Source organism: Lactuca serriola, chromosome 4, assembly GCF_051521515.1.
Source record: "Lactuca serriola cultivar US96UC23 chromosome 4, Lser_US96UC23_V15, whole genome shotgun sequence".
In the NCBI taxonomy this organism is placed as follows: Eukaryota; Viridiplantae; Streptophyta; class Magnoliopsida; order Asterales; family Asteraceae; genus Lactuca; species Lactuca serriola.
In genome coordinates, this window is record NC_136411.1 from 48,232,337 (window position 1) to 48,254,649 (window position 22,313).

At 35.5% G+C, this 22,313-nt stretch overlaps 1 protein-coding gene across 1 annotated transcript; it reads left to right on the top strand.

Moving 5' to 3' along the window:
• The first annotated feature begins 13,076 nt into the window (after positions 1–13,076).
• On the top strand, positions 13,077–15,973 carry LOC145101515 (cycloartenol-C-24-methyltransferase-like). The gene is made up of 13 exons (XM_079038722.1): positions 13,077–13,241; positions 13,350–13,478; positions 13,812–13,878; positions 13,964–14,037; positions 14,136–14,276; positions 14,365–14,419; positions 14,516–14,563; positions 14,659–14,742; positions 14,889–15,005; positions 15,093–15,176; positions 15,291–15,416; positions 15,496–15,593; positions 15,725–15,973. Exons 2-13 carry the CDS (start codon positions 13,396–13,398, stop codon positions 15,774–15,776), a joined length of 1,029 nt encoding a protein of 342 aa, XP_078894848.1. The 5' UTR covers positions 13,077–13,241; positions 13,350–13,395; the 3' UTR covers positions 15,777–15,973.
• The last annotated feature ends 6,340 nt before the right edge of the window (positions 15,974–22,313 follow it).

Here is a 22,313-nt window from a genome sequence, read left to right on the forward strand (position 1 = left end):
AGAATTAGCCAACGAGGTCTAAATGAGAGTTGAATATCTCATTAAAAGGAACTCAATGGTAAAAAGACAGACAAAAACGGAGCTCGTATGCGAAAGTTATGGACGAAGCTTAGTCTCTACTTTTCGAGCGCGGCGAATTCGATACAGTTTTGTAAATCCGAGATAGAATGAGAATTAGCTAACGAGGTCTAAATGAAAGTTGAAGATCTCATTAATAGGAACTCAACGGTAAAAAGACAGACAAAAACAGAGCTCGTATGCAAAAGTTACGGACGAACCTTGGAGACTACTTTACTATACACTTCCTATAAATAAGAGATGAACTCTTCATTTTTTCCTCACACCTTCAAACCTTTCTTTCTCTCTCTAACTCCTCTCTAACCTCCTTAAACCTCCCCCCCCCCCCCCCAAGTCTAGGGAACCTCCCTATCACGAGAAGAAAGCCCCGGAGCGCCCGACGGCTCCGAGAAGAAAAGCTTTCGGCTCGGAAACGCTGCTCCAGCGAAGCCCAATTTTTAATAAAAACCCGCTGTAAGTGAGTTACGCCTATACTATATTTAATATAGCTTTTATTTAATTTTAGTAACATTATTAGGACCTTAAAATAATTATTTGGGCTATTATTATGAGTTATATTGAGTGTTATTTAACGCTTATATAATAGTAATAATAGCTAGACTATTAATTAGTCGCGATTAACGTTAAAACTAAACTCTAGTGGTATTAATACTAGGTTTTGGTCAAGGAAAAATTGTTTTAAGAAGTAACGAAGAGCTGTCCGAGTGTCGAGTCACCACCTTACCAGGTGAGTGCGTAGTTACTTTCAGCTTACACATAGATATGAAGTATTTTATACAAATTACGTGCTATGTGTGCATATTGTCTGAATACTTGCTATCTATGCTGGATGAACATTGTTATACATGTTTTCAATGATTTAAACTGTATATGTATTTTATATCTATGAAAATGTTGGGTTAAAACATGGGTAGATGTAATAGGTGATGTGTGATAAAATGATGAGAGGCCTCGATGTTGATGTTGTTGATTCTGTCATTTAGCGGAGTATGGATGATGACCACGGACTCTTTTAGACAGTCCAGTGGAACACTAGCAGGCTCGCAACCTGTAGGTGTTTGTGAACGATGTGTTCACCGGTGTACTCCATCCCCCACATGGTTGCCTTTAGGACATTTATTGTTAAGGAATCCCCTTAGCAGTAGTGTCCATCCCGATGGTGATCCTTAGACGAGGTCCCTTATGATAGGTGTTTAGGGACGTAAAGTGAGGATAACGGGAACGGGTAATCAGGTTATTGTTGATTGATGAAATTAATAAACTTATTTATTGTGGGTTGAAAACCCTATGTGCTCACCAGGCTCCTAAGCCTGACCCACTCAGTTTTATGTATTACAGGTAGTGGCGCTTGAGCATAGATATGATGTTTGGATGAGGGATTACGGATATAGGCCTGTAGATATGAAATAATGTAGTAAGGCTTATATTTTACTGTTTATGCTTTTGATCTGTACGAACATGACATCCCAAGTCTTTTAATGAAATACATTTCTATGGAAATGCTTTTGATAAATCTTTATCATAGTTTGTTTTGGGACAAATTCAGCAACACTTTTATTTAAAATGTTACTCTGATTTTCAAACAAAGCATAAACAAAATCGGTCTTTTCTGGCTGTGAAAATGGGGATGTCACAGTTGGTATCAGAGCATTAGTTTAAGTGAACTAGGAATTTGTAGGATTTCTAGACTTAAACTTTGAATGCTAAGCTATGATTGTGAGGTGTGAGCACTAGCTTATTTTAGGAATTGTGCCTAAAATGCTTTTATGTGCTAAATGCTTTGTGCATGATATGCTGTTATTTCTTCGGATCTATGGTCTGTTGCCGACCGGATCTGGAAACCTTATGTGTTTAGGATTCTAAACGTACGACTACGATATTAGAACTAGCATGTAAATGTTTCGAGGAGGATTTAAACGTTTATCGTAAGTAAAGATTTCCCTATCTTAATATTCTCGTCTCAAACTTCGGCTTGGTGCCTATCGAACTCTCAAAGATAGAGAGGTTTGCTAATGGATTGTCAGCAGACTTTGGCCCAGTGGTCAAAATGGCAACTACTTTGAAGACAACCGTTAGAGCAGCCAAGAATGTAGCGACCTAGTTAAGGGAGAAGGTCTGTAGAGATATGAGGTAGGAGAGAAAAGGATGTTAGATGGATCTTCAAGGTCCAGCAAGAGGAGTAAATTCTCGAAGTCTGGTTCGAGAGGAGGAGGAGTCGAAGCAAAATGGTGCGGCAAGTGCAAGAAAAAGCACACTGGGAAGTGTGACGGAGGGGTCACTTGTTACAAATGCGGAAAGCCTGGGCACTATGTCAATAAATGCACCCTCAACCAGAAGGCCTGTTATGGGTGTAATGAAGAAGGGCACATTTTGAAGGACTGCCCGAAGAAGAAGGAGGCAGGAAGACCCAACATACCACCAAAGCTGAAGGCGAGAGCCTTTCAGATGACGCTCGAGGCTGCAAAGGAGGTAGCAGACGTCGCTTCAGGTACCTTTTTTGTAAATGGTTTGCCTGCAAATATACTATTTAATTCCGGAGCCAACTACTCCTTTGTGTCGCATAAATTTGGTGGGAAATTAGCATTGCCTGTAGAAAAACTAGATAATGCCCTGATTGTAGAAGTTGCCAGTGGCAAATTCGTACCTGTTAGTAATCGTATTAGGAACATCGTCATTGACCTAAACGGAAACGAATTCCACGAAGAGCTATTACCCATAGAGTTAAACAATTTCGACATTGTTTTGGGTATGGATTGGTTTAGCACCAACGATGCTGAGATTCAATGCCGAAAGAAGATAGTAAGGGTGAACCCACCCGGAAAGGAATCATTTATGGTGTATGGGGATAAACGCAGAGTGAATTCTGGAATCATCTCCTTGATGAAAGCCAGGAAATGTTTGTCCAAGGGATGTGTATCGTACTTGGCATTCGTAATCGATGCTAAGAAAGAAAAGAAAGAGGTACAGAATATACCGGTTGTGTGTGATTATCCGGAAGTCTTTCCCGAAGATCTTCCCGGATTACCACCTGATAGACAAGTGGAGTTTCGTATCGACTTGTTACCAGGAACAACACCGATAGTAAAAGCACCATACCGATTAGCACCGACGGAGATGAAGGAGCTAATGATGCAACTTCAGGAGCTGTTAGACAACGGTTTCATTCGACCTAGTTCATCACGCTGGGGAGCTCCGGTGTTATTCGTAAAGAAGAAGGACGGAAGCATGAGGATGTGCATAGACTACCGAGAGCTGAATAAGGCAACGGTGAAGAACAAGTATCCATTACCGAGGATTGACGACCTATTCGATCAGCTGCAAGGTTCGAGCTACTTCTCAAAGATCGATCTTAGGTCAGGATATCATCAGCTGAAGGTGAGAGAGTAGGATATTAAGAAGACTGCATTCAGAACAAGATATGGACACTATGAGTTCCTGGTTATGTCATTTGGACTAACAAATGCTCCTGCAACATTCATGGATTTGATGAATAGGTTTTGTAAATCATTCCTCGATAAATCCGTGATAGTATTCATCGACGACATTCTCATCTACTCGAAAAGCCAGGAGGAGCATGGCAAGCATCTACGAGAAGTATTAGAAGTGTTGAAGAAGGAGAAGCTTTTTGCAAAGTTCTCCAAATGCGACTTTTGGATACGGGAAGTCCAATTCTTGGGTCATGTTGTTAACCAGGAGGGAATAAAGGTTGACCCCGCAAAGATCGAGGCTGTGATGAAGTGGGAACGTCCGAAAAGTCCCACGGAGATTCGAAGCTTTCTAGGATTAGCCGGATATTATTGACGATTTATCCAAGGTTTTTCTTCGATAGCTGCTCCATTAACAGCGTTAACCCATAAAGGAGCTATGTATACGTGGAGTGAGAAGCACGATGAGGCATTCGAGAAGCTAAAGAAGAAGTTATGTGAAGCACCGATACTTTCTCTACCCGATGGAGTTGAAGACTTTGCGGTTTATAGTGATGCATCAGGAGTCGGGTTGGGTTGTGTTCTGACCCAAAGAGAAAAGGTGATAGCATACGCATCTCGACAATTGAAAGAGCACAAAAAGAACTACCCCACTCATGAGTTGGCAGCGGTAGTATTTGCCTTAAAGATATGGAGGCATTACCTCTACGGCACGAAGTGCAAGCTCTTCACTGATCATAAGAGTCTCCAGTATCTCTTTAACCAGAAGGAGTTGAACATGAGGCAACGACGTTGGCTAGAACTTCTCAAGGACTACGACTGTGAGATACTTTACCACCCAGGTAAAGCAAATATTGTTGCTTATGCTCTCAGTCGGAAAGTCAATCTTGAAAGGAAAAGGCCAAGAGCGTTAAGAATTGAAGTCGTCTCGACGATTGTGGAAAGTATCAGGAAAGCTCACGAAGAAGCTTTAGAGAAGAATGACCGAAAGGAAGAACGTTTGGGAAGAACGTTAGTGTTCGGTACAAACAGTCGAGGATTGAAGATATTCCAAGATCGAATTTGGGTACCTAAGACGGGAGGAATAAGAGATCTTCTGATGGAAGAAGCACATAAGACCATGTACTCAATTCATCCCGGTAGCACTAAAATGTATAAGGACTTAAAACCCTACTACTGGTGGCCGACGATGAAGCTCGATGTTGCGAAGTATATGGCCGAGTGTGTGACATGTGCGAGAGTCAAGGCACAACATCAAAAACCGTATGGGAGTTTAGAACCTTTACCTGTACCCATGGGTAAATGGGAAGACATCACCTTGGATTTTGTGACTAAACTACCTAGGACGAAGAGCGGACACGACATGATTTGGGTAGTGGTGGATCGTTTCACCAAAAGTGCACACTTCATAGCAGCCAACGAGAAGTGGTCTATGGATAAGCTCGCAAATGCTTACGTGAAGGAAATTGTAAGACTTCATGGTGTCCCTCTTACGATTGTATCAGATCGTGATAGTCGTTTCACATCACGGTTTTGGAGGAGTCTACAAGAGGAGTTGGGTACAAAGTTGTGTTTAAGTACTGCTTACCATCCGCAAACTGATGGTCAGAGCGAAAGAATGATTCAGACGCTGGAAGATATGCTGAGAGCATGTACCCTCGAATTCCAAGGGAATTGGGACGAGCACTTACCTCTGGTAGAATTTTCCTACAACAATAGTTTTCGCTCGAGCATCAAGATGGCTCCTTATCAAGCCTTGTATGGGCAGAAGTATCATATGCCGTCTTGTTGGCTTGAAGCCGGAGAGAAGCAGTTTATGGGCCCCGAGATAGTCCATGAGACTGCTGAGAAGTTGAAAGTGATTAGGGAAAGGATGTTAGCAGCCCAGGATCGTCAGAAGAGCTATGCTGACAAGAAAAGACGACCAATGACGTTTGAAGTTAGGGATTCCGTTTTGCTTAAAGTCTCACCGTGGAAGGGACTTATACGATTTGGGAAACAAGGAAAGTTGAGTCCAAGGTTTATTGGACCGTTCAAAGTTCTTCAGAAGATTGGGAACCAAGCTTACAAGCTGGAATTGCCCGAAGAACTCAATGGTATTCATAACACCTTCCATGTGTGTTATTTGAGGAAATTCACGGGAGATGTTCCCGACATAATTCCAATCTCAGAGTTAAGGATGGATGAAAATAAAAGGTTGATCGAAGAGCATGAGGCAATTGTTGACCGTAAGACTAAGAAGTTACGACGCAAGATGGTCGAATTGGTGCTAGTCCTATGGAAACATTCGAATGGGCCGAATCTCACTTGGGAAACAGAGGATGACATGATGAGTTGCTATCCACATCTGTTTGCTGATGCATGATTCCGGGACGGAATCATCCTAAGGGGGAGAGAATTGTAACGCCCGGGTTTCAGGGCTAAGCATTTTTATCAATGTAATAGTGTAGGTCAACTCTTGTAACTCTTTTTGAAGTAATAAAGATAAAATATTTGAGTATTATGTGAATTATGTGTGTTTATGTGTTTATTATTTAATTATAAATGTATAATTAATAAAGAATAAAAATGAGCGTCAAAATTAAAGTGTGAGATAATCCCGATATCTCTACATAAAGTTGTAGAATATGTCTCAAGGTTTCCGTGCATATAAGGAACACCGAAATCCGAGTTATAACGAAGAAGTTATGACCCGTCGAAGTTTCGCGACAGAACCGACACGATACCGGGAAGCGTAAATAGTGAATTTACGATAGAGCGAGATTTAGCCTTAGCGCTCTAAACGAAAGTCGTAGAATATGTTAAACTAAGAACATCGATAAAAAGAACGCCCAAATCTGACTTCGTATGAGGAAATTATGATTTTTCTAAGATTTAGCATAGTAATACACAACCCGAAATCTGAATTTTAGATCGGTCGATTTTTAGCCGACGGGATCTAAATGAAAGTTGTAGTACTTTTAAATACCAACGCATGGATATAAAGAACGTCGATAATAGAGCTCGTATGCGAAAGTTATGGACGAAGCTTAGTCCCTACTTTTCGAGCGTGGCGAATTCGATACAGTTTTGTAAATCCGAGATAGAATGAGAATTAGCCAACGAGGTCTAAATGAGAGTTGAATATCTCATTAAAAGGAACTCAATGGTAAAAAGACAGACAAAAACGGAGCTCGTATGCGAAAGTTATGGACGAAGCTTAGTCTCTACTTTTCGAGCGCGGCGAATTCGATACAGTTTTGTAAATCCGAGATAGAATGAGAATTAGCTAACGAGGTCTAAATGAAAGTTGAAGATCTCATTAATAGGAACTCAACGGTAAAAAGACAGACAAAAACAGAGCTCGTATGCAAAAGTTACGGACGAACCTTGGAGACTACTTTACTATACACTTCCTATAAATAAGAGATGAACTCTTCATTTTTTCCTCACACCTTCAAACCTTTCTTTCTCTCTCTAACTCCTCTCTAACCTCCTTAAACCTCCCCCCCCCCCCCCCAAGTCTAGGGAACCTCCCTATCACGAGAAGAAAGCCCCGGAGCGCCCGACGGCTCCGAGAAGAAAAGCTTTCGGCTCGGAAACGCTGCTCCAGCGAAGCCCAATTTTTAATAAAAACCCGCTGTAAGTGAGTTACGCCTATACTATATTTAATATAGCTTTTATTTAATTTTAGTAACATTATTAGGACCTTAAAATAATTATTTGGGCTATTATTATGAGTTATATTGAGTGTTATTTAACGCTTATATAATAGTAATAATAGCTAGACTATTAATTAGTCGCGATTAACGTTAAAACTAAACTCTAGTGGTATTAATACTAGGTTTTGGTCAAGGAAAAATTGTTTTAAGAAGTAACGAAGAGCTGTCCGAGTGTCGAGTCACCACCTTACCAGGTGAGTGCGTAGTTACTTTCAGCTTACACATAGATATGAAGTATTTTATACAAATTACGTGCTATGTGTGCATATTGTCTGAATACTTGCTATCTATGCTGGATGAACATTGTTATACATGTTTTCAATGATTTAAACTGTATATGTATTTTATATCTATGAAAATGTTGGGGTAAAACATGGGTAGATGTAATAGGTGATGTGTGATAAAATGATGAGAGGCCTCGATGTTGATGTTGTTGATTCTGTCATTTAGCAGAGTATGGATGATGACCACGGACTCTTTTAGACAGTCCAGTGGAACACTAGCAGGCTCGCAACCTGTAGGTGTTTGTGAACGATGTGTTCACCGGTGTACTCCATCCCCCACATGGTTGCCTTTAGGACATTTATTGTTAAGGAATCCCCTTAGCAGTAGTGTCCATCCCGATGGTGATCCTTAGACTAGGTCCCTTATGATAGGTGTTTAGGGACGTAAAGTGAGGATAACGGGAACGGGTAATCAGGTTATTGTTGATTGATGAAATTAATAAACTTATTTATTGTGGGTTGAAAACCCTATGTGCTCACCAGGCTCCTAAGCCTGACCCACTCAGTTTTATGTATTACAGGTAGTGGCGCTTGAGCATAGATATGATGTTTGGACGAGGGATTACGGATATAGGCCTGTAGATATGAAATAATGTAGTAAGGCTTATATTTTACTGTTTATGCTTTTGATCTGTACGAACATGACATCCCAAGTCTTTTAATGAAATACATTTCTATGGAAATGCTTTTGATAAATCTTTATCATATTTTGTTTTGGGACAAATTCCGCAACACTTTTATTTAAAATGTTACTCTGATTTTCAAACAAAGCATAAACGAAATCGGTCTTTTCTGGCCGTGAAAATGGGGATGTCACAGATGGTCCCATTGGCATGGTTGAAGGAGAACTCGTCGAGTTCTTGCTAGACTCGACGAGTAGAGTTGGGGTTGTTTTGGGATTGGAGGAGTATGGACTCGACGAGTTGGTAAACCAAATCGGCAAGTCAAGTCAACTGGATGTTGACTTTGACCGTTGAATTTGACCATGGTTGACTTTGGGATTATTATGGTCTAATTTTTATTTTGGGTATTGATAGTTAGGGAAGACGAAGGTTCAGCGGTTCAGAAGTTGCCGGTTAGCAGTCAGAAGTGTTCAGCGAGTTTTCAGCAGTGCGAGGTGAGTCTGCTCACTGTGTGCATGGGTCTACGGCCACAATGTCGGCCCATTATGTTCATGTTTATGTTTATGCTTATATATAGAAGGAAGACCCGAGGGTTAGTCCTAGGCACTTATTGATATATGTTCCGGGTTACGACCTGATGTCGGACGAGGCCCGAGGGATGTTAGGATGCTAGAGGTCTTTGTGATTCTTGCATGTGTCGGTATGATAGGATTTGGACCGAGGGTCCGGCCGGGGGTCCGATGTCAAGGTATTCCCGAGGAAGATTCTTATGTAGTGCGTTAGATTATACTTGTTGTCTTCGTGATACTTGTATGTGTCTGGTAGGGATGTGAGTGTGGGCGGGGGCCCATATCTCACTACCAGTAGGAGTGTGGATGGGGTTCCACTACTTTAGTAGCGGACCAAGGGCGGGGCCCAAGTTAGGCGAGGCCTTAGATCAGAGTATGGTTAGAGAATGTTTATGTATGTTTCAGTATGTTATTTGATCATATGTATGAGTATGGCGGGCGAGGCCCAGAGACAGGCAGTGCCTAAAGGAAACAGATCTGTATACCGAACGGGGCTCGATGCCAAGTGGGACCTGATTCCAGGCGGGGCCTGATGACGGACGTGGTCCAATGGTGGGCGAGTCCCAATGCAGTGGGCGGGGGCCCAGTATGTGATTATGTGCCCACGGTTGTATATGGCATGTTTGGATCAATAAATATGCATGGAATGTGGTAGGTTGGGGAACTCACTAAGCTTTGTGCTTACGGTTTTTCAGTTTTTGTTTCAGGTACTTCCGGTAGCGGAGGGAAGGGCTCGGGATGATCGCATGGCACACACCAAGAAGTGTAGTCTGGGATGTTTACTCTGATAAATGAACAAGTGTTTTTAAAAGATACTCTGATTTGTTATAAAACCCTTTTAGTATGATTGAAATGTTTTAATATTTATGGGTTCGTAACGTTTTTAAAAGAAATTTTCGGTCATGATTTTTGGGATGTTACATCCACGATGTCGAATGTAATTTTATGACAAGTATATATATCTTCAACACTTACGGGTTGAAGGGTTGGTTTTTTTGGGGAAGAATAGAGTTGCATAAATCATTTTTCAGAGGATTACAAGCCAGAAAACCCAGAATTTCAACCAAGGAAGAAGAAGAAGATCATAGTTTATTCTTTGTTTGATATATTACTATGTCTTTAACTATGAAGTTTGTTAGTGTGGTTGTTTTGATGAGTAGCTAAATCTAGCTGCTTCTGTTAGCTAGATAAAGCTGGAACTCATGGTTTGTTTATAATAATTTAGACTTTTCTAGCTGGTTAATGTCTTGTGTTTGATTTTTTATACCTAACATGCTTAATTTGATACTTGATTGCTTTAATTCATATTTTGTGTAGTTAATGACCATTAATCTGCATGAATTTGACTACCTAGTAATTTAGTGAACATTAGATTATTAGAGCTAAGATCGAACTAATCTTAGATAAGAAATTGAAGTATTGAATTTGGTTGTGTTGGAGAACTCATATTTTGACCACAATTGTGTTTGTTAACTCAATCTTACATAACTCCAATCCTATTTAATAATTGATTGTGTGTTAAATTATGTGTGACCATGCATAGCTCTACATGAATTAATTGAATATTAGTAAATTTGGAATTGAATTGCTAATAATATTTTAATCGGTAAGCAACGAGAATTGTCATAATTAATATTTAAACCATTTAGGGAAAGTGGATTCAAACTAACATAAGTGTTTTTATAATTTGATTGAATAGTTATTGATAAATTAAGTTCATCTAAACTTGCAAAATTAGATAAACACCCATTTTACTTTTGTTAGAATTTTAGATTAATTTAATACTAAGTAGGTTAAATAATTGATTATGTTCCCTGTGTTCGATACCCGACTTTTGTGCTATACTATTTGCGAGGAGTACACTGCCCTGAGTCGAATAGCTAGTAGGAGAGTAGGTAAAATTAGGTTAGCTATTTGTACGCATCAAAGATCTTGATTCTTTGCATCATTTCCAACATATTTTTGGTATAAAGTTCTAACCTTGCTCAATATTTGATTAGATCTCTTTTTTGGGTTAGTTAAGATGCTTTTGGCCATGTTTGGGTGATTGGTGGGGTTGAAGGTCGTCCCAAGTGCTATCTTTCCAAATCAGTGGTCCTCTTGAGCTCTTTTGGCATAAAGGTGCCAACTTTATGGTCTTAAGAGCTTCATGCATGCATTAAGTCCATATTATGACTTCTTTTGATCATTTGAGCCTCTTATAAGCATACTTGAGAGTAAAGTTGGAAACTTTATGTGTGTTTGCAGTCTTTAAGGACCATATCTATATTTTGGGGCTTTGTCTTGGTGAATAAGTGCTTATTGTTTAAGCCTTAACCTTTTTAAGCTTAGGGTTTGGGTTCTACACCCATTAGGATGGTTCTTAAGGATAAAGTTGGAAACTTTACCTTTCTAGTCGATGTTTTAGTCAAGATTTGAGTGACGGACGTCTTAGTTTCGAGCAGGGGCGGAGCTAGGATTTTAAGATAAAAGGGCTTATATATATTAAAAAAAATTATTCAAATAACATAATCGACTTTGTAAAATTGAAAGAGACAATGATAAAGAAAAAATGGTATAAATAGGAACTACATCGATTTTTTCAAGAATTCAATAATTATTTTTTTTTTCGTTTGAAAAAAAATTCAATAATTATTTTATTACACATGGTTTACCCTATTATTATAAGAATTTTGAAACTAATCAACTAATCATAATTTACAACTTATATCGCCAAAAAAAATGTTAATCATAAGTAAAAAATAACATAAATATGTATTAACTAGTAAAGTAATAATTAGAAATTATCTTTTCTTGAACTAGAAGTTTGTAAAAGAAAGTGAGGTGAATATAATTTGCAATATAGTCCTGTTGCCAATTGCAGATGATTTTTAACTGGTGTCAAGTTGTAATTGATTTATTTGTTATTGAATATGCAAATTATAATTGTCCAACAACAATATTAAGGAAATTGGGCTAGAGGGGGGGGGGGGGGGGGGGGCGCTAGGCTTGGGATTAGTTTTTATTTTGGGCTAAAAGTAATTAATAGGGTTTATAATTATAACTAATAGTATATAAGTAAAATGAAAAATATTGGAAGAGAAAACACACCTGGTAGTCCCTATATTGCCTCCGCCCCTGGTTTCGAGAATGATGACTTAATTGATTAAAAGGTGTGTTTCCTGAAGAACTCGGCGAGTTGGATCGATTTTTCCCGATTCTGCCGACTTAAGGGGAAACTCGGCGAGTTGGATCGTCTTATGGGCCTTCCAGAATATTCCAACGTGATTTCCATGAAGTCAACGATGGTCAACTGTTTGACCGGATCGGTCAAACCGACTTGACCTGAACTTGTCAAAAATAAAAGCTCGTCAAACCTCAGCGACCGATGCGTCGTGCCAAACACGCGCCTAAATTGTGCCATTTCACGCATTCACGACATCAGCTAAGCTAGACGTATGGATGGGTTTGACCCATTCTTTTGATCCACTAAATCATTTGAATGTCTATCAAGGGAATGCCTATCAAGCGAATAATCTAATAAATTCATTAAAAGTTTTTCCTCCACCAACGTGGGATAAAGAAAACTTACTAATATTTCCTCTTATAATTTTAAAGACCGCCTCTCCACCGTTACTCCCTTATTAGATATTGAGGAACTAAGTTTGACTTAATTTATTTTGGGCCCCAAAAAATGTATGCGCATAAGAGTTGCATAAAATATGTTGACCCGTATTTCATTGCTGCCAGTAGGTCGTGGCCCATATTGCCCCGCCTTTGGGCCGGTTTTGGTTATGTTAATCTCAGCTAGTAATGTTTTATAGTTGTAATGATGAAATTAGCCGTTCTTTTGATATAATCTTTGTCATGTAATAATTCTCTACGATTTAATATGTTGTGTGTCACGTTAATCTTTTGGATCTCTATGTCGTCGTCATTTATGTGATCATTATCAACATCACCGCCTTCATGTTCTTCCTACACAACCACCACCTAAAGAATCAATCTCAATGGCAGCTGAATTTACCAAGTGCTCTTCTATCGCAACACTTGACATCTAACTTCCGTGTGGTGTCAACTTTGGATGATGTAGATCATCACGTGATGATTTAAGATATTGAGCCCCACTATCATGAAGAACTCTATGGTGAGCAAACCAAAAAAATGGACAAGTGGAAGGTTGCCTTCAAATGTGGGCTCCACCTTAAAACCGACTATATTAATTTTTAATAAATAAAATTTTAAAACTTTTGGAATCCATATCCAAAAATTTCATATTCCAAATAGGATTCAATTATTTCTAAGTAAGATTAAAATTTTAAATTTAAAAAAAAAAAAAAAAAAAAAAAAAAAAAAAAAAGTTAGAGTTGAGTCATGAGTGGAGTGGAGTGGATTGGTGCAAGGATGGATGCCGGCCAAATCAGCACCACGTTCGTAAGATGATTTGGCGAATCCTTTTTCGAATACGACACTTTCTTCTTCGCTGTTCTACAGAGTCTCCTGACTCTCTTCACGCTCCCATTTCATTTATCAAAACTCATTAGCCTTTTTGCTCTTCATCTTAGATCCTGCCTTTTCACCCGTAAGATCTCCCTCTCTCTCCTTCTCTTCTCTCTCTGTATGTGTTGTCTACATCTTTTCTGCTTTATATAACGCAACCTTTCTTGATGTCGTGAACTGTTTTCATCAGATCTCAATCAGGCATTGTTTGTTCACCAAGTGACGATCGATTAGACATGTCGAAAGCTGGAGCATTTGATCTTGCATCGGGACTCGGTGGCAAAATTGAGAAAGATGACGTCCTTTCCGCCGTTGATAAGTATATTTCTCTTTATAAACTGCTGAATCTATTCAACTTTTTAAAGTCGCTGTTGTTAGGTGTATATGTAATTATGTCGAGATCTGTACCACATAACTTAATGCTCTTTCACAATTCAAATTGATTTCAACCTTTTCAATTTAAAACTCAAACTATATGAAGCAATTGTACAACATATAGTCATATACAATAATGTTGCTTTCAATTTCCATCGAAATCGTATGCATCTTGCATGTAGCAACTAGCAAGTATAGAGATCTTCCTCGAATCTACAAATGCGGAAATCAACTCTGTTTAAATATTGGTTTTCGTTCGTTCTTGATTTTAACATAGGTATGAGAAGTATCATGCAAGTTTTGGAGGTGTGGAAGAAGATAGAAAGGCTAACTACACTGATATGGTGAGAAATTCTTTCTGATTTATAAGAATGCTTCTATTGATCCAAGTATATAATCTCTCTAATTATACATTCTGATCTGTTTCAGGTTAACAAATATTATGATCTAGTCACAAGCTTCTACGAATATGGTTGGGGAGAATCATTCCATTTTGCCCAAAGGTTAATATCTTATATTCTTGTTCTTATTCTTTAGTCTTTAGTGTTTACATTATTACCTTATCTCCAATCCAACAACCAACATCCAACTTTTTATGCAGATGGAAAGGAGAATCACTTAGAGAGAGCATCAAGAGACATGAACATTTTCTTGCATTACAGCTAGGCTTGAAGCCTGGACAAAAGGTGTTGGATGTAGGATGTGGAATTGGTGGACCATTGAGGGAAATTGCTAGATTTAGGTAAACTAATATTATACTCTCATAACTCATGTCTAATAATGCTGCTTTTTCTGTTTGACTATTTGACTTTGTTCCCTGCTTCTCACAGCTCAACATCTGTTATGGGCATAAACAACAATGAATATCAGATATCAAGAGGAAAGGTAAATAAATCATCTTATTTATGTACTACAATAGTAGAATGTATCATAAGCTTTTCTTCAAAACTTTTAATCTTTTATGGTTTTTATAATTTCTAGGCATTGAACCGTGTTGCAGGAGTAGACAAGACATGTGACTTTACAAAGGTCTTGTATTTTATATTTTTATTTAAAAGGGTATATAGTTTTGAAGCATATGATATGACATGATTATTAATTGTTATATATATACAATGTTACAGGCTGACTTCATGAAGATGCCATTTCCTGATAACAGTTTTGATGCAGTTTATGCAATTGAGGCTACTTGTCATGCTCCAGATGCGGTATATAAATGTTGTTTATTTAATCAATATCAATTTTACTATATTTCTGCATTTAAAATTTTATAATATATATATATATATATATATATATATATATATATATATATATATATATATAATGTTATATATGTATGTCTTGATATAAGGTGGGATGCTACAAAGAGATCTATAGAGTTTTAAAGCCTGGTCAATCATTTTCTGCATATGAATGGTGCATGACTGATGCATTTGACCCGAATAACCAAGAACACCAAAAAATCAAGGTAAACCAAGTCAAATACCATAAAATTATCATATTATGAAATTTTAAAATAAACCCATTTTTAAAAATTGAATTTTTATGGTTGTAGGCTGAAATTGAGATTGGTGATGGGCTTCCAGATATAAGGTCAACAAGACAATGTCTTGCAGCTTTAAAAGAAGCAGGTTTTGAGGTGAGTTGAAATGTAGAATCCAACAACATAATAACTACAAGTTTATTATTATCAACACACCTAATCTTTAAAAGAAAATGATTAATTTTTTTATTTTTGTGGGTATGAATTAAGGTTATATGGGAGCAAGATCTTGCAAAAGATTCACCTGTTCCTTGGTTCTTGCCTTTGGATACGAGTCATTTCTCTCTTAGTAGTTTTCGTTTAACTGCTGCTGGACGTTTTATTACAAAGAATATGGTAAGATTTGTTATAATTGGACTAATTGTTATCTTGAAAAATTGTTAATTTAAAGAAATTGTTTTGGATTTATTTTTAGGTGATAGCGCTTGAATATGTGGGACTTGCTCCTAAAGGAAGCCAAAGGGTTCAATCCTTTTTAGAGAAAGCTGCAGAAGGGCTTGTTGCTGGTGGAAAGTGAGAATTTATTTACTTACATTTTAATTACATTTTAGTTTAATATCCTTATATGATTAAGTGAAAGAAAAAAAGGGAATTTGAAAAAAAGATGAATAAAATCTTGTTGTTTGTTGTTTGTTTTGTGGCAGGAAGGAGATTTTTACACCAATGTATTTCTTCTTGGCTAAAAAGCCTGAATAGAGAGGTGTTTTTGTTTCAAGTGGTAGTGTGTATTTATTATGTTTTTAAATTTTAATGGTGAAAATTATGGGAGGATGTAGTTCTTTTTTTGACAGTGGTAGTTTGGTTGTGATTTTCTTGAAAGTTTGTTGTTTGGTAGAGCTTGTTTTTTGATGATTGATCTTAGAATTCAATTGGAATGATTCATCTTTGTTGTACTTTTTCATGTTTATCAACTTCTCATTGCATCCAATCAAAATGGCAAGAACAAGATCACAAGCAAGGAGATCTTTGGCCAACAAAGATGTATGTAAATCTTAACTTTCTTGTAGTTGCAATAATAGTATGAACATTGGATCCTTGTAGGTTTAGATTGAACATTTGACTTGAAAATTATAATATGCTTCCACTACCATATATGTTATGTATTAGTATGTTCAAAACCTTTCATATACAACAATGAAAATGTGCTCATTGAGAAAGAGGTGAGAGATTATGATCAATTCTTTAATTTAGAACATAATATATATATATATATATATATATATATATATATATATATATATATATATATATATATATATATATAAAAGCATGTTGGTGACATAGATAAAGAATATGGTGTGATAAAAAAATTTGAACGAGGAATAGAGCATCATGGTAGTGATGATGGTAGTAGTCTAAGAATTAATTGATTTATAGTCGATTCAAACAAATAGGAGACCTATATTGTGTAAAGAATTATAAGACAAGGTTTAGTGTAAAATGTAGAGGTGTGGTGCATGAGTTGACTAGTGGGGTTGATACCATAAGTAAAGTTAAATGCAAATTCAACCTAATAATTTCGAAAGAAAGCACTTGTCGTTATGTACTTCTTGTTTATAGGTCCAATGAAGAAGATGATTGAACGGTAAAAACTCTAGTAGATGAGCATATATACTTGCAAACTTGGTTGGTAAAAGTTTACACATCTAAGTTTTTTTCGAACACCAATGCACAAAAAGTCTAAGGTAACCTCACATCTTGCAAGGGTTTTACATGAGGAGTTGTAAAAAGATAACGCCTTTACAATTTCAAATATGAAGGTATGTGGGAAAAGGCCACAACCCAAATGTATGTGTTTATGGATTATGAAAAACAAAATTTTATTTTAATTAATTATGTCATGTATTACAGTAAAGTCGTGTAATCCCGGAACTAGTCATGCAATCCTAAAACTACAACGAAGCTTGAAGTGTGCAAGTGAATTAAACATGTCTTCGAAAAAAAGGATGTCCAAATGCATTTACATTTGCTTTGGTGCATTGAAGCAATGATTTAAGGTTAGGTTGAGGTATTTCATAGGTCTCAATGGGGCCATATTGAAGGGTCCATTTCATGGACAAATTTTGAATGCAATATGGATCAAGTAGAATGTTTGTTGACATGGTCTCTTAAATATTGATATTAAATTAAATGTAAAATAAAACTAATATAATATATAAAAAGGTTGACATGGTCTCTTAAATATTGATATTAAATTAAATGTAAAATAAAATTAATATAATATATAAAAAGGTTGACGGATTGAAATAGGGTTGAGAATATTAACCCTAACCCAATTGATTTAATTAAAATGTTTAGATGAACTAGAACTATCAACCTAACCTGGTAATTTTGTATTGAGTTGGTGGGTTGGGTTTGTTTTTTAAAAGTTTTATTCTAACACTTAGTTTACGAGTCTCACTTAAAGATAGAAATTTATACAACTAAAAGGAAAGAAAAAAAAAATTGATATTCCTGAGTTTTTTCAATATAAAGAATTGAAATTAGGAGAAAAACAATGAGGGATAATCTTTCCTCCTAGCTTGCCTTCCAATTTGGAAGGAAAAAAATTGATATTGAAAATAATACTTAAATTTTTTTTTTCTTTCTTTTCAATTTGGGAACACTTAAATGTTTATTTTCCTTTTATTTTTTTCAAACTCGGAAACACAAAAATATTATTTTCTTTCCCTTTCTATTTTCTTTTTTCCTCTCATTTTCCCCCTCTTTTCTTTTCTTTGCTAAAACTACGAACTAAACGTAAATGTAAGATATGAAAAAAAGTACTTACTCGATTGCTTATTTTTACAAGCATACATAATTCACCTAAAGATATACTCAAAAGAAGTTGTTTAACATGATTCTTTTCCACGATTACCATCACCATCGACGATAAATAGTGTCACCACTTGTGGTAGCATATAAAGAATAATTTCTATAAATCTTTTCACATCATCACCATCAAGTAGCTTGACAATATTATCGAATTCAGGATGTTTAAAAGAGAAAATGCATATGATATTTCCTAAATGTAACTTTCTCATTACCAAATTATTCCAATTCGAAATGCATTATACTTTCCAGCAAGTCCAAGAAAGAACTTATCAAATCTAAGGTCGCATACTCCAAATCATTAACTTTCTCCTATAATCTTTCACTAAAAGCAATATTTCAAATATTTCGTTTTAATAATTCATTTTCGAATGGGAAAATTTATGTTTGAAGGCGTGATTTTATTTTAATCAAATGACGGTATTCATAAACAAATTTATCATATCTTGCAAAAACAAATTTTCACAAATTTGGTGCGAAACCTAAAAAGTCAAGATTTACAGGTTTTGTTAGGAAAATAAATTAACAAAATTAAAGATAATTCGCAAACTGGTTGCAAGATCTTACAGGTTTTTTTAGAAAAAACTTACCTAATTTTTTTAAGACAAATTATTCATGTGGGACCATCCATTAAGTTCATGAATCTAATTGCGATCTACTATGTACAGGATCAAGTTGTGTGGTTCATTTAAATGAGATCATGATTCATGAACCACATCAGCATACCAACTTTTAATTAATTTTGAGGTTTTATTTTAGAATTATTATATTCTAAGTTTCTAACCAAATAATAATTATAGAATAAAGTTTATCATAGTATTATATTCTATCCATGATATGTGGATCGGCACCTACCTTCCGTGACCTAAAATAGGTATCGATCAACAGATATGAAGCATAAAGAAACATAACTATTTGCGTTTATAGTTAGAATTTTAATCGCAAAGTATTGGTTCTTAGAATGGTATATAAAAAGAAAGATATACAAGAATAACATTATTAGTCGGAATCACGTAACGTTAATTACAATGTTTTAGCTTTTAGAATCCGTTTAAGTTTGAAATTGTGGATGCTGTTGAAACACGCACGGATAAGAAACATAAAGCTTGCCGTTTGGCATGCACGATATTAATCCCATAATTAGTGGTAGGTTGGTAGCCAACATGATATATATAGCATGTCTACGTAATATTACCCATCCAAATTTTAAAATATATTTTTATCAACTTGTGCCACTAGAAAATGCAACATAGTTCCAAACATGAGAAGTTGAGTGGGGCAAAATGCACAGCTATATAGGGCTAAGGGCCCAATTTGTTTTAATATATATTTTTATTTAAAAATAAAAATTAATAATAACGATAAAAGCTTTTTTTTTTTTCTGACTCATCCAGAGTCTTTGATGATATTTAATTCTTCAGAACAAGGTTCCAAATGGTATTGCTCATTTCTTTACAAAGAAACCAACATTTTACACCATTCAACCTTGGATCATATCCAACTTCACCTTCTAACTTTTATTTCATTATATTTCTCACTTATTAGTATATATATCCACGCATAAATGCACGAAGTTACATCAGTAGTGACATCAAAGTTGGGACTAAAATTTGGTACACCATATTTATTTGATGTCGGAATAATACTAGTTGCATAATTTTTTAGTAATTGCTCCATGATGCAAAATAAAATAAAAAGTAAAAAAGAAAATTTACCCTTATGAGACGAAACCTAGTAGTGATCTAATACATTGTATACTAGGGGGACATTTATGATTACGAATCAAAAAAATAACTATTAATTAATCTAAAACAATATAATTAAATTAGAGATTTTTTAAAATTAAATTAAACGAAAGTTAAACTAGTAATGATAGCAAAAGAACTATGTTTTAAAAAGTATTATAAAGTACTTCTACTCAGATTTGAATCTTTTTTTTTTTTTTCCTACGGTTGATCAACAAAATTGTAATATGGATTTATGTTGTTTATTACCAATATCTATATTGATTAGCAATCTTGATAACAAAGAACTAACACTAATAATTATAAAGAATAGTTACTCCAATGATCATGCAATAGACTAATTCTATAACCAATTGTATGTTTGATTTATAAGAGATTTAATCTAATAGCCACTTTTAATGGTCATGACAGTAAACTAATTGCTTAGAAAGATAATTTAAAACAATCTTAAACGTTTTAGTCTTTAATTACTATTACATTACTCTAAGATTTGATTGATCACTAATTCTAACAATTTATTATCATAAATTAGTTATGATTCCGGTTCATACAATCAATTGATACTCTAAATCCTATCAACTCAACCAAAGGTAAAGATAATTAAACTTAAACACATAATGATTTTCAATCAAACAAACATAATAATAATAAACTAATAAATCTGATTTAATTAATCAAACCATAGAATCAAAATGGTTCATCTAGATCTAAGCAAAATTAAAGAGCTATTAGCCCATAGTTAAAATAAAGACTAAACTACACAAATAGTTCTTGTGGTTTGTTTAAAACTTACACTTTGGTCCAAAAAGGTTTGGACTAGCACCACAGTTTCAAAATTTCTATTTTGTTGCTAGTTTGCTATAAAAAATGAAGTTGTCCAACAAATAAATGATCGTTTGTTATCATTGTTTCCTGGAGACGAAGTAGAATATTTAAGTTCAGATAATCTCTGTCAATCTGAGTTTGTTCATGATCAGTTTGATTCCAATTTATACTCCGCAGATGTTTTAAATGGTCTTAAAGCATCAAGTTTTCCAAATCACAAGTTAATTTTAAAGGTCGGTGTTCCAGTTATGTTACTGAGAAACATTGATCAGAAAAATAACTTATTTAACGGCACAAGACTACAAGTTAAATCTTTGGGCAAACGTGTTATTGAGGCAGTTATCATATCTGGAAGTAATATTGGAAACCGAACTTTTATTCGAAGAATGTCTTTAACTCCTTCTGAAAAAAAAAATTCTCTTCAAATTTCAAAGAAGACAATTTCCATTGGTTGTATGTTTTGCAATGACAATTAATAAAAGTCAGGGGCAGTCGTTATCGAATGTTGGTTTGTATCTCAAAGTTCCTATTTTTTCACATGGACAGTTGTATGTTGCCTTATCTAGAGTTCAAAATAGAGAAGGATTGAAATTGTTAATTTTAGATAAGGATGATATACTTATAAACAAAACTTTCAATGTTGTTTATAAGGACGTTTTTAGAAATTTATAAATGATTTGTAGTTTTTAAAGTCAAACTATTGTTTTTATTACATTTTTGTTATATTTTATTTTTTATATTTATATATCAATGTCATTTATATTATTCATTGTGTTTCTCTTTGAACTATATTCAAATTTATATTCTGTTTTATAAATCATTTACAATATACTCAATTTTATATTATGTTTTATAAATGTATATTAATTTTAAATAAGCAATACAAAAAGTTTTAAAAAAACTTAACACTTAATAATAATTATAAATGTTTTATAAACTTTTTATCCGTGGTTTCCACGGGTTGTAACATAGTTTTTTTTTTATAAAGGAATAAAAATAAATAAATAAAATATGCAATCTCTTTCTCTCTCTCTCTCTCTCTCTCTCTTTCTCTTTCTTTCTCTCTCTCTCTCTCGCTAGCTCTCTCTCTCTCTCTCTCTATCTCTCTCTCTGGCATAAGAGAACAATTCCTTTTTTCTTTCATTTTAACAAAAATCACTCATTTGAAGAAAATAATTAACCACCATAGCATGTTCTGCATCCCACCCTTCTATGCATCGATTCACCGTTCATCATCTACATGTATGCTTTGCTTTTTTGCAACCCCTATGTGTAGTTTCTGTTGGTTTAGACTAAAAGACTTCAAAGATCACCCTCTTTCCCTTTCTATTTTAGGTTTCAGGTCCAAATGAGAAGAGTACAAAGAGTATAGGGAATTGGAGATGGAAAGATAGGGTTTTTGTGCGTCGATCGAACAAACCCATAATTGATAGAGAAGAACGAAGATATGAAAGATCTAGGGTTTTCTAAGGAAGATAGAGAAGGATAGAGAAACGGATTTTCCTTTGAGGGTTTTCACATTTGCGTTAGGGTTTCATGACAGTGGTTGCAACACTTATGGTCGAAGGTTTCTTAGTGGGGAAGATGAAGATGATGCTAGGAACCACTCAATCTAGGCAGATACGTCAGCAATATCGGTTGCCATACGCCGGAGTTGCCGAAGACATTCTCGTGCCAGACGTCAGAGTCGTTGAAGATGGAGGCATGGCGTATGAGCGGTTGGAGACGGAGACATGACGTATCAGCGGGTTTTTTTTCTCATCTCACCAAAAACTATCCCTAATCTGATGTATGTTATAGGTGTGTGATGGTGAATAACAATCGAAGCTCTAATTTTGGTGATGAGAGTGTG

Coding starts and splice junctions, on each gene's coding strand:
- LOC145101515 (XM_079038722.1), top strand. CDS start 13,396: ATGTCGAAAGCTGGAGCATTTGATCTTGCATCGGGACTCGGTGGCAAA. Junction 14,420..14,515: donor ATCAGATATCAAGAGGAAAG/GTAAATAAATCA, acceptor TATAATTTCTAG/GCATTGAACCGTGTTGCAGG. Junction 15,177..15,290: donor TAAAAGAAGCAGGTTTTGAG/GTGAGTTGAAAT, acceptor GTATGAATTAAG/GTTATATGGGAGCAAGATCT.